This window comes from Oreochromis niloticus, linkage group LG5, assembly GCF_001858045.2.
Source record: "Oreochromis niloticus isolate F11D_XX linkage group LG5, O_niloticus_UMD_NMBU, whole genome shotgun sequence".
NCBI lineage: Eukaryota > Metazoa > Chordata > Actinopteri > Cichliformes > Cichlidae > Oreochromis > Oreochromis niloticus.
In genome coordinates, this window is record NC_031970.2 from 28,916,713 (window position 1) to 28,930,055 (window position 13,343).

The following is a 13,343-nucleotide window of genomic DNA, read 5'->3' on the forward strand; positions in this document are numbered from 1 at the left end:
CCACCATTCATACTATGTAAAAGCGTGTATAGATTTTTTTTTTTTTTTTTTTTTGGTTTTGTTTTTGGGGTATACATTATCAGAATCATTTTCAGCTGGACTTATGTATTGGCTGCTATGTAATTCATGAACAAAACATAGGTTAGAATTAATATTTAAAGTAAAGATTGTATAGTATATTTGTTTTGTAACAAGTTTCTGTAAATAAAATAATTTATACTGCTATTTATAAGAAACTATGTGTCTGCCTCTTTTTTAAAAAAAAACAAACAGGTGATGCAATGTCAACAGTTAAACAAGTTTTATTATGTACACAACAGAAGAGTCACTTTGACAAACAAAAGGTCTCAGTATGCCAAAAAAGAATAATACAAGCCCCTTGCTTTAATGAAGATGGCGGCCTCCATGGTTACATGTTAATAACTCTTGACAGCTTCTGGACTCGGTTGAGAAGCAAGTCGCCCTTCTTGATGGTCTCCTGGTACTGCCAGTTTTTGCTATCCGGTCTGCACGCAAGAACAGGACAAAATTTTAGTGCTCTGGGAATTACTTGGGAAGTATTGTGGTTTCAAGGATAGTTTCATTACCTGTTAGTTTCCACAATTTCATTAACTTTGTCAATTTTACAGTGGAGGCGGCCAGCAGCTATGAATCGGGACAGTTCCCTGTGGGAAGGAGAGAGGCATATGTAGCGTTAGCCAGGACCAAAAAAACCCAACACCAGCAGTCCCTAAAATCTGAACAGGGAATTTGGACTATTTTATTTTGCCAAATTTTTTCTGTGAATTATTTAGGAACTTAATGGTGACACAAATGTCCAAGAAATACTACAAGAACCAACTGCTGTCCTGTAGCTTCATCATATGTAACAGGCATTAGGAGCAAGAATCGCCCCCCCAACTAAATAGTTCTCCAAAACTGAAATGAATGCTTGGCTAATTTTACTGGTTCACTGTGATGCAATTCTCAGACTGCTTTGGTAAAACCCCTTCTGAAAAGATAACTTTGAACGATTTAGAACAAGCCACCAGTAAAATTTCAGACAATTGTTCTCAGTTATAGGTCTTCAATTTTAGTGCTGCCTGATTTAAGGGCAACTTTTGAGTCAGTGAACTACTCCCACCCTTTTAAACAGACTTCAGTTTTATTGGCCGTTTCAGTTTAGATTTAAAATGGTTTCATTCATGTTGTTAATTAAGAATTCTTCATATGGAGGATCAATCATGCAACAGCTATAGAATTAACTGGGGTGTCCCTCAAGGTTTAATTTTAGATCCCTTCTTTTTTTAAAATCTTCAAATACTATCCCTACGAAATCTCATCAGGAAACATAGCATTAACTCCCACAGTTGTGCTGATAACACCCAGTTTTACATGATGACCATGGGCCTATAGACTCCTAATTATATTTCTGAGCAGAAGTCATTCTGATTTAGTAAGTTTCCAGCTTTGTCTGTATAGGTTGTCACTCAATGTACCATCCTGATAACTGTTCTAGAGAGATGGTCCAGTTTGAATGTAACAATTTATAGCACAAGTTATTCCAAGACACTAAACCTCATACATCTTTTCAAGCATGTATATTATGTGATATGTACTTTGTTTTCTGTTTACAGTGTAATTTGTGCTTAATTTATATTTACATGTTCAAAATAAAACAATCAAGACATACCAAGAAAAATAAGCTTGCACACTCAAAGACCCACAGCTAGGTTTTTCAGTGTTGCCTTCTTGGCTGCACTGGCACTCAATATTTTCCAAATCTTGCAGAGTTACATAGTGTATGCACAGGTGTTTAAAAACAAACAAACAAACTCACTGGTCAATGAACTCTGTGCTGACACCAAATGCCTCAGCCATGTATCCCAAGGTAAGAGATCGGTAGGACTCTAGCAGCTGGCTGTAGGCCTGAATCCTCATCTCCCTCACGTAGTAGCGGTAGTGTGGGGCAAAGAGCCAGTCCTTCTTCATCTCCTGCTCCACCGTGGCTGTGGCACAAAGTTTCACATTTAATATTTACGTTTCAGAATATGGCAAAGCACCAACACAAGCATAGATAATGGCTGTAAGTACAGTCCCTTTGCATTCAGAAGTTTTTCTTGAGAACACACACACACAACAACAACAAAAATAACCTCACCCAGGGACTGGAAGAAGACTGAGTAACGGCACTCATAGAGTGAGAAAAGGTACTGGCGAACAGAGGGCAGACTGTGGAGCACCTCCAAGATCTCTGCTCCCTTTATAACCTACAGAGAAACATATTTAGTACATTTACCAGCAGACATGTTGCCAAGTTACACATCTTGTGAGCAGGCACGAGTCTCTCTCCTACCTTTTCACGGAGGTCAGGCCTCTTGAGAGCAATCATGCAAACATAAACGGTGTAGGTAACAAAGGTCTTGTAGTCCATGAGTTCGTAGGAAGTGAAGGTGGAGACCGTGTCGAGGAAGAGCTCAGCAGCTTGCTTGAAATCCCTGATGGCCACACAGTACAGGCCCTGGTAAACCTTCAGACGATTTCTCCTGTCCCAGTCTCCCCCCTCCTCGATAAGGCTGTGGTGAACAGAGACGCACAGACAGATGAGAATTAAATAGGAAAAAAGCGCTGACAGATTTGTTTCAGAACAAAGCTTTAAGAGCCTTTACCTCTTGGCTTTCTCCGAGTTGCGTGTGATGAGATCACTATCCATATAAAAGAGCCCAATCCTCAGGAGGTAGAAGACAATGTCTAGTCTGTGACCTAGAGCCACAGTTTTGTCATAGGTCTTCCTGAATGCAGTTAGGGCGCCCTCCTGTGGTGACATCAGACAAGATCAGGCAATAGCCAATCTGTTACTTTTTGTGCATATAACTTTGAAGTGGGCAACTGTGATAACATTCATGCAAACAGTTCTAAGAGAATAAAGGGAAAACAAAATTAAAAACTGTCATTTCCAGCAATTTAACTGCTGTAAACTTAGTGTTGACATCAAAGGGAAATGTCAACTCCTTTGCCGTGATATTTGGGAACTCCAAGGAGCAGCTATTGTTGGAGAAATTCTGAAAACTAACCTTTATTCAATATGTTTCACACAAAACACTTAGAAGCAGATATGTGTTGTAGAATGTCAAAACTAAAAAGATATTCCAACATGCACAGGCATTAACAGTGTTAATTTTCCTACCTGGAAACTGACTGCTCTGAAAACATACCTTGTCACCAATTCTGATGAGATACTCTGCCTTGGCCATCATCACGTCTCGGATCTCACTCTCTCCCAGGTTCTTCTCTGCATCCTCCAGCACATCATCCAGGCGCTTCAGCTCCTCCTCGTTGGCCTTTTTCATTTTACTCAGCAGGTCACTATCCAGTTGCCACTTCAGCTCCTTGCACAGACTCTCGTAATACGGCGCCATATCTGAAACACAGAGAAAGCACGTTGGTGTAAAACGTTAAACATCGCTAACTTATGTGACTGGACTTTGTTTTAGAACTTAGATTTTAAGGTATTTATGGCTTTTTTTGCTGCACTTTTTAAAACGTATTCTTTTAAAACTGTATTTATTCTTTTTAAACTGTATTGATTATTGCACTGTAGCGGAAGGTCAGAAACAGTATTTCGTTTCAGGCTGGGTAACACCATACGAAATGACAATGAACTTCTTGAGTCTTAACACGTAGCGTACACCTTTTACGTCTCATATTAACGAACCAGCACATGATTTTAACATGATATCGCAAAGGTTGTCACCTTAGCTTAAGGGAGATGTAAAGTCTCAAAATACTGCAGAGTGAATGTAAACTCTCTAACTTGGTGATGTTATGCAAAATACACTACACAGTGAGAGTTCCCCAGTTGACGTCTTCTGTTATCGTTAGCTAGCATGCTAACTTTCCTGCGCTGCCCGTCATTTATAAGTTATTATTTTATACATTAGTCGCATCTATGGAGCATTTATGCGCCCAGTGTGTTGATGAAGAAACAAAATCGTGCACTGTGTGACTTGTGTTTCCAATGAAACAGCTTTTACTGGATGAAATGCTAACTCACTGTTAGCTTTGATAGCGTCCATGAGCTCCGTCTTCACTTTAGCATCCTGTCGGTGACCGTCCATTGTGAGCAGGAACTTCAGCTGTGCTATCCTCAGGTCGGGGTTCTTGGGAAGACCCTCTTCCTCTAGATTCTCTAACGGCATTTTCAGGCTAAATTATATAAACAAATGAACAAACTCAAGCCTTTCTTTGAGTAGACAAAGCCTACTACTCGCCTTTCCGCTAGTGAACGATGACTACGGAAAACACTGGACTCTGCTGTTTCCGCCGCAGCGGCTGTCAGCAAGGGGAGAAAAGAGCGGTGACAGACTGAAAGCTAACAAGAGACTTAGAGAAGTGCTGCCCTCTGGTGGAGATTAGTGTGAACAACGCCACTGTTATTGTGCCATTCGGTAATAATATATCTAAATATTAAAGCTATATACACCATTCTTGAAAGTACTGACAATTTTCATCACCGTATTCACTGTTTTGCTCTTACTGTAAATAAAATCCAAGTCAAGTTAAAGTCAAAGTCAGCTTTATTTAAAAAAAACATGTGTACAGATCATACACAGGAATTTTAAATTGCAATGCTCCCACGGCCCTCAGTGTACACTAAAACAACATAAAGATAAAAAGCTAAAAATAAAATAAAAGTCTAAAGCGGGTGCAATAGATGTCCTGGAGGGAGGGAAAAGAAACACCCACGATCCTCTCCGCTGCTCTCACTACTCTTTTTATCAGCATGTGTAGTTTCCACTAACAGGAAGGGATACAGTGTAAACATGAAGGGGTGTGTTGTCAAGTTATATTACTTGTTAATGCAAATATCTAATCAGCAACAGCTCAAGATGGAAGAAAGGTGATTTAAGTGACTTTGGTCTTGTTCATGCCAGATATCAGAGGAGAATGGCCAGACTTGTTCAAGCTGATAAACAAGCAACCGCATCTCAAATAACTACTCATTTCAACCTAGGTATGTGGAAGAGCTTAACAGCATGCACACTACACATACTGAAGTTTAAAGACGAGGGTGCCACTCCCGTCAACTTAGAACAGGAAATCACCTGGTCTTGATTTCTGCTTCAACAATCAGATAGTAGGGTCAAAATCTGGTGTAAACATCATAAAAATGTGCATTTGGACATGGGCAGGACCCCTTAGTAACAAAAGAGCATTGTTTAAATGCCACAACCTACCTACAAAATGGTACTGACCATGTCCATCCCTTTATGACCACAGTGTACCCATCTTCTGATGGCTGTTTCCAGAATCATCTCAAACTGAACGTGACACAGTAACCAGATCAGGCCAACAGAGCACCTTTGGGGTTTAGTGAAACATCATAAAGTGAGCCTTCCTTTCACTACGACATTTTCTCTGAAGCGCTCCTTTTCTCCAACTTTGCTGCTGGCTAAACTAGTGGCATTTAAGAGCATAAAATGCATGTTTTTATTACTAGGATATGTATTTATGTTGGTGTTTGGGCATATGGAAAATTGCATAATGATATTATGCCATTACCCGATGATTACTTAATACTGCATCTTAGAATTGTAATGGAAGCCCATTATGCAGGTTAGTTGTTGTTAGTTGTAAAGAAACGTGGGCCAAGAAAAAACTTCGTACAGGATCTGATTGCACAACAGTCACCATTTATGGACAAACAGAAAATAGCAGAAGCAACTAAAAAGCAAAAACTGAAGTGATAAAGATTCCAAATTGTGGGAATTGTAACATTGTTTAATGTCATTGTGAGTCATTTATTTGCAAAGCATGTTTTTTCACAGTCATTCAATCTTGTCCTGAAAGAAAAATAGTTTTTTTCCTCTTTCCTCATTTTTGCTGTAGCTATACGTGGTCCTCATCACAACCTGGTCTCTGTTCTCGTTTCCTCTGCAAAGGATTTCCCACAGACAGTGATGGCTTTAAACTCCTCTGAGATCTCCAGCAGGGTCTTGCCTTTAGTCTCAGGCAAAAGGAAGAAGGTATAAAGACTACCCAGCATGCAGACACAGGCAAACAGCAAAAATAAGTACGAGCTGAGAGCATCCTGGGAAAGAAACGACATTCATGATTTCAACATAACATGCAGATCCCTGTGGGTGTTATAGTGTAATGCGCTGCTTATTTTCAGTTTGGTCGTACGTACAATGAGGAATGGAAAGACCAGGCCCATCACTGCAAACATAAACCACCGCTGCAGCCCTGTGAGGACGAGCGATGCCATTCGATTAGACTGAATGAAGAGCTCACTGTTGAGCGTTGGTGTGGCTCCTCCTGTGAGAATCAGAGAAAGAACAGGGAATTGACCTTGTTATCTTTGCATATATACACGTTTTCCATAACCGCTACAGGTGTGATGTACTGGATACTAAAAATGTTAAGCTACATATATATAAGTGCTTTACCCTTACCAGGTCCTCCACAAAAGAACATGATGAAGACGACCATCAAACTCACAGTAATGTATGGAACCCAGTAGCTGGAATCCTGTGTGAAAGACAGTTTTAAATGCATATATTTGATTTTGTATCAGATTTATTTCTATATTTCTGTCTTTTATCATCACAGCCTTGATAGCTTATACAAATTTTGCCCTTTATGAAACAGGTCATCTTCAGTCATATTGGCAATATTGTTTCCAGTGTACTTTCCAGTGAAGGCTGCACAGACAGTTGTTGTCCCAAACATCACAGACATATACACCTCCAGATGCAGGAAGAGGGCTACCTGTATCATGAAGGACCCCACTCATCAAGCACACACACTCTTAGTCCCGCTCCCCTCAGGCAGGAGGCTGAGGAGCATTAACCTCCTAGGACCTGGCGTCCACATGTGTGGACATCACATTTTGGGATATCTAGACCAAAATACCTAATTTTTCTCTACAAGGGTCTGATATCCACTTACAAGGACATTATACTGCCACTGTTGTATCAAAATTTAAAACGAATGTCCTCATATGTTGATCTCATTTTTCTCAGAAACAAAAATTAGGTTAAAAAAAATCTGGTAATTCTTTGTTTTTACATTCATCAGGTCCCAATCTATGGGGTGCCATTTGTAAAGTGAAAAATGCTGAAATTAACGGCAACATTTTTCCACATTTAGCTCAAAACCTTACAAAAACATGTTTTTTCGAGTCATTTTTTACAACATTTATTAAAATATTTGTAACTTTTCATTTTTAAAACACAATTTTAAATGTTAAATCTAAATGTTAAATATTAAATCTAAATATTATATTTAAATCTAAATGTCAAATATTAATTCTAAATATTAAATTTAAATCTAAATCTAAATGTTAAATGTTAAATCTAAATATTATATTTAAATCTAAATGTTAAATGTTAAATCTAAATATTATATTTAAATCTAAATCTAAATGTTAAATCTAAATATTATATTTAAATCTAAATGTTAAATGTTAAATCTAAATGTTACAGGAAACTAAATATTTAGCTAACATGCAAATTTATTGTACGGATCAACGGAAATACCTTTACAAACTTTACGAAACTTTATGAAAACCTCCGGAGATGCTTCACTCTTTGCTTACAAGCATGTCCAGCTATGGACATGAGCGGCAGCGATTGTGAAGTGGAGACTGCAGCTGCTGAGAGTCCACTACTGCTGAACCTTTGGATGGCTGACAAAATGGATCTTCCGATGTTTTCAGCTAAATCGCTGGACGTGCTGGTAGGCAAGAAGTCAAGCCGCTTGTGGCATTGAGAAGTGACCATCAGGCATCAGCAGACACAATCCTACCACTACCGGCACACTTTTGCACCGGAGGTTTTCGTAAAGCTTTTATTTTGGTGTTTCCGTTGATCCGTACAATAAATTTGCATGTTAGCTAAATACTTAGTTTCCTGTAACATTTAGATTTAACATTTAACATTTAAATTTAAATATAACATATTGATTTAACATTTAACATTTAGATTTAGATTTAACATTTAGATTTAACATTTAACATTTAAATTTAAATATAATATATAGATTTAACATTTAACATTTAGATTTAAATTTAATATTTAGATTTAATATTTAACATTTAGATTTAAATTTTGTTTTAAAAATGAAAAGTTACAAATATTTTACTAAATGTTGTAAAAAAAATCACTGAAAAAACATTTTTTGTAAGGTTTTGAGCTAAATGTGAAAAAATGTTGCCATTAATTTCAGCATGTTTCACTTTACAAATGGCGCCCCATACCAATCAACCCAAATAGCAAAGAAAAATTAAAAATGCATGCCATGAAAGAGTTCGGGTCTTAGGAGGTTAAATGCAAAACTACTAGACAGAGAAACAGCTTCATTCCAGCAGCTGTGAGACTTCTCAATGCATAAATGGACAAGAACTGTAATACTACTGATACTTTACTGACACCGTCACTTTATTTATGCTGGTCATCATGCCCTCTTGCTGCTAAAATATTTATACCTATATTTCTATATTTATACTCCATACGGGTACTCAGGTTGTTGCACTCTACTTATAATGTATTTATTACTTGCTATTTGTTATTTGTGTTTTTTTTAGTTTCTTCGTTATTCTGTTTTTTCTTTTCGCTTCTATGGATAACCAGGACCGTGTGTACGTAATTTCATTCCACCTCATGTAAACGTGTTGCAAATGAAAATAAAAGCTTCCTTGATCCTTGATCTTGACGAGTAGAAACGGTGTTATTCTGGGTTATTTTACTTTAACATTTCCATGATATACCACTAAAATAGAAAACACTGGTTAGTGGAGTTTTACTTCTTGTAAAGGCCACTCATAATGCATCCATCCATCCTTTTAAGACTCTTGTTGTCATGGTCCGGAGTCGGGTCACTCCATGTTTAGGTTTGTTTATTCAATATTCTGGGATTTTGTGGGGTTTTCATGATTTTGTCTTTTGTATTTCTTGTTCCTTAGTTATTATTTAGCACCTCTTTGATTTCCAGTCTTTAGGTTTTGTTTATGTGCCTCCCCTGTGTTCCCTGTTATGTCCACTCTGTGCCTTCCTGTGCCAACGTTTCAGGTCACTGTGTTCTCTGTCTTCTTTGTTATCCTTGCTTCTGTGTTCATGTATTTCCTCTTTTACTTTGAAAGTCAGTGTCCTATGTCAGTGTATTCTGTTTTGCTTCCTCCCTGTCTCATCACTTCTAATTAGGTTCAGCTGTGTCTCCCTCCTATTCAATTTAATTCAATTCAATTTTATTTATATTGCGCCAAATTACAACAACAGTCAACTCAAGGAACATCCTGTTTGCATTTCCGTCGTTACCTTGTGTGTATTTATTGTGTGTGCTTCCCTCTGTCCCTTGTTGGTCCGTCTGCTTGTTTTCTTCCATGTTGCCACTGCGTTTCTTCCGTCAGCTTTCCCCGTGTTTTCTGGTCTCTCTTTTCTGGCTTCTGGTCTCCGCCCTCAGGTTATATGTTTATGTATAGTTTTCCCCAGTTTAGGTTTTGGTCAGTTTTCTCTGTTCCACCTGTTTGTAGTTTTTGTTCAGCTGTCAATAACTGCTCGTTTGCCTGCACTTGGGTCCTCAAACTCCTCACACCATGCCGTCTGCCTTCACATACCTGATATTTGTTGTCTTTAACAAATCAACTGTTTTTGTTTTGTTTCATTTACATTGCTATTACTTTTATTAATATTATGTTGCCCACCACTGGTAATGGTTTACCTTCAGGTTGAGTGTGACAGTGACAAAAATCCAGCAAGCAGACATGACACCATAACCGCCGAAAAGCAATGGTCTTCTCCCTGTGAGCTCAATGAGAAGACCCTGAAATTGAGAAAGGGAGAAAATAATGACAGACTTGTCATAAGGAGATTGTCTCTAATAGTGGAAATGAAAGGTGTATACACTTAAAATGCTCATTTACACAGATGAGCTCAGGCACAGACTGAGGGTTATCTTACACAGGTGAGAGAGGTGAGAATTTCAGCCACTCCAAGACCGAGAGTGATATAGCGGATCTTCTTCTTTGGTATGCCTGCCTCCAGGAAGATGTCATAAGAAAAGGTACTAACCTGGGAAGAAGAGAGGCACTATAAGGCTATAAACTTAATCAGCATGAAATCTGATTTATATATTAGTCTATTCTGTCGATAGAAACTTGATATGGAAGGAACAATGAAGTCTCATATATAAAGATATCAATAGATATATTGATCTGTAGATATACAGATATATCATGTATGTATGTTTTATGTGTGTGAACCTCCAAAAGTCACTAAATTGTTGTAATGTTGTATCATATTGCAATTTAGCAGTCCTCAATCATATATTATATATATGTTATGTCATATTGTATCATATAGTATTATACTAATACTATATGGTATTGTCCATACTGTAGACATGCCCGACAGCTGGTTGCAACAGTAGATGGTGGAGATGGTGATAAGCTGCCATCGGACAGTCCTGTCTCTCAGCAGCTGCAGAAGGCTCACTGGTGGGGCTGCTTCAATGGCTGCCTGCTCAGTCAACATCTCATCCATTTCTTGTTGGTAGTCACCTTGGCCCCACAGACTCTGGAGAGCTGAAACCAGAAAATCCCAAATCACGGCGTGGATAAGAACTGAAAAATGTGCAACTTTGCTCCAATACAAAACACAGAGGGACTGATTCACTTCTAATTTCGCAAGACTATCATTCATCTTTAACTAGTATGTGTATGTAGAACACATTTTCATAAACATCTGGAGTCATGTTTGATACATAAACTGAGCAAAGCTACTAACCTTTTTTGCATGCCTTATCATCACCTTTCTCTATGAGTAAATATCTTGGCGTCTCAGGAAAAAAAGGCAACACCACAATCTGAACAAAGGAGAAAAGTGCAGGGACACAAAGGAGAATGTTCCACGTGTCCTCGCGGCCAAGGATCTCGCTGAAAAATCAAAATGAAATGTTGTGTTTAATTTGTAATCTATTGTCATAATATGCTGCTGTACCTTTTGACAATGGGTTAAAGCCCATTTTACTTTTTCATATCAACTTCAGGTGCTTACGTTAACCCAAACATCTGTCCAGACACTTTCCCGAGTGATGTAAAAGTGGCTGAGGTCAGAGTCACTATCCCTCTTGTCTTTCTGGGTGAAATCTCCCCAAGATATATTAGGTGAGTGTTCATTCCCAAGCCTGCAGGTCACAAAAGGCAAGCATGATGAGTAGAGGTGGTGAAAACAGATAAATGAGGAGTCTGTAGAATATGGCAACTTACCTGCTGAGTAACCAAACAGAAATCTCGCCACAATGATCATTTCGAAAGAGTTGACATTTTTACTTGCCAGCATGAATCCTGCTGCAAGAACAGTGATAAAGCTGTTGCAGATCACTGCCTTTTTTCTAAAGAAGGAAAACTCATCACTTCAGGTCTCATTAGGCTATACGGCTTGGTACAACATCTGTCTTCATACTCACCTTCCCAGCAAGCCTGAGATAAATTTGACACTGACGGCACCTAAGAGTCCACCGACAGCAAACATGGAGACAATAAGAGACCAGATCATTGTGACCGTCTGCGGCTGTGGAGGCTCTTCGTATCTGTCATGCCAGCTGCTGTTGATGAAGCGCTGTATGTACTGTGGAGACAGATTTGAACTGTTAATAAACGTGATCCAGATAATCGAGACAGAATGGATAAGAAATGATGAAGGCGACGTGTCTCACCGGCGAAGGAGAACTCAGTCCAGTGATATGGAAGCCGGCCTGAAAGCTTCCTCCTAATCCCAAAACAAGGATGAGGAATAGAGCGTTGCCATGGGTCTGAAGTAAAGGACAGAAATCAGACGAATCAGTTTTATAAAGGTGTTTACTGTCACCTATAAAGGCGCTGTTTATATTTTTAAAGTCGCTGTCAAACTTTTGGAGAACGAGTATTAAGATAGATTTCAAACATGCTTAAATGAGTGAGAAAATCTAGACTTTAAAAACGGATTTACTGATTTTTTAGACTTAAGTTTACCCTGTCTGATTCCTAAATTGTAACTGTTTGATTTCTAGATGTAGCTGTGTCTGCAAATTCACTGAAAAACAATAATAATCAACTTATTTTGAATCTTTTCGTGATCATACCTCAGTCATGGATTGTAATCGTGTAAATTCGGAGTCAAAAGTTCTTGAACTACTCCAATTAAAGTTGTTCCTGTTCTACAGTCTGAGATCGGCTTTGATTGTAAGAAAGAATCTTCACACTCTCAAATCTCAAATTTTTTGTAACATTTCAGCTCAGCAGTGACTGTGCTCAGTGTCATGTTAGTTGCACCAGCGAAATAGTTTAATAACTGAGAGAGTGGTGTGACTCAGCTGAAACTGTGGTTTAGATAACCCCTCTGAGTTCAGGAACTAAAAATAAACCACTCTGATTTTGTAAAAAATAAATAAATAAAATGTAAAAAGAAAATTATCAGCATTACACATGAAATTAGACATGTGCCATGTGACAGATTTGTCACGAAACATTTCAACAGAAACATAAAATATATATATATATTTATATATATATAATATATTTAAAATCCACATGTACATATTTACGATACATGTATTAACTTTTATGCTGTAAATAAAGGAAAAAGCTTACCAGCTGCTGAAGCAAAGTTTCCATTCTCTTGATACACGGACCTTTACAGCACATATGTCCTAACAGTGGGGACTCGGTTCAGTGTTTCACCCTGCTTATTATTAACTTTTCAGAAATAAAGTAACTTGGTGTCATCACACCACCCTGACAATCACTGGATCATTTCTAACTTGCAGCTATTTCACACTGAAAACAATCTAAACTGAATGAATTCACAGTCACATGCGAGCTAATGTATAGATTTAACCATAATGTCAAATAAGGACATTATCAGTACATTTCGTGCACAACACAGCTGCATATGTTTTGATAAGTGATTCTTCCTATTGCCAGTAGCTTGATTTATGTTTTTCTCTCTGTTCCTGTTTCTTCTTGTTCTTCTTATTTAAATCACGTGGAAGGATAAACTCTATTATTATCAGACCAGCAGAGTTTAGACTTAGACCGAGAACTGTGGCTGTCTATGAACATTTGAACAAGGAATACACTCAATAAACAAAAGCAAACACTGCTAGCTATGATTAGCACTGGAAATACTGTTGAATCTCCAACTTATAGAAGAAGAAACTACTTTTGGTTCTTCGTGTAATAATAACAGGCAGGTAGCGTTGACACAATCCCAAAGAGATCGTATATCCTCCTCCATCAATGCTGGGAGCTTTCACTTGTTAGTTACATGTGTACATCACTACACTATGGAGCAAATGTTGACTCGCCAGCTTATACTTAAGCAGTT

The 13,343-nt window shown here is 38.1% G+C and overlaps 2 protein-coding genes across 3 annotated transcripts; both read right to left on the reverse strand.

The window, feature by feature from the left end:
- Positions 1–284: 284 nt before the first annotated feature.
- Positions 285–4,312, reverse strand: psmd6 (proteasome 26S subunit, non-ATPase 6). Its single transcript, XM_003442684.5, has 8 exons — positions 4,034–4,312; positions 3,195–3,400; positions 2,649–2,794; positions 2,336–2,555; positions 2,141–2,249; positions 1,820–1,988; positions 588–665; positions 285–506 (listed from the first exon to the last, which is right to left on the reverse strand). The coding sequence occupies exons 1-8, from the start codon at positions 4,176–4,178 to the stop codon at positions 410–412; spliced, it is 1,170 nt and encodes a 389-aa protein (XP_003442732.1). The 5' UTR covers positions 4,179–4,312; the 3' UTR covers positions 285–409.
- A 678-nt stretch (positions 4,313–4,990) lies between these two features.
- slc2a9l1 (solute carrier family 2 member 9, like 1) lies at positions 4,991–12,720 on the reverse strand. 2 transcript variants are annotated; one of them, XM_003442762.4, is made up of 12 exons: positions 12,608–12,720; positions 11,695–11,790; positions 11,446–11,606; positions 11,246–11,370; positions 11,034–11,163; positions 10,764–10,912; positions 10,374–10,561; positions 9,939–10,049; positions 9,700–9,801; positions 6,435–6,510; positions 6,170–6,297; positions 4,991–6,070 (listed from the first exon to the last, which is right to left on the reverse strand). In XM_003442762.4, the coding sequence occupies exons 1-12, from the start codon at positions 12,659–12,661 to the stop codon at positions 5,885–5,887; spliced, it is 1,506 nt and encodes a 501-aa protein (XP_003442810.2). In that variant the 5' UTR covers positions 12,662–12,720; the 3' UTR covers positions 4,991–5,884. The 2 variants fall into 2 exon arrangements, with proteins under 2 accessions (XP_003442810.2, XP_025763393.1); XM_025907608.1 differs by lacking the exon at positions 12,608–12,720 and adding an exon at positions 12,100–12,251.
- Between the last annotated feature and the right edge of the window lie 623 nt (positions 12,721–13,343).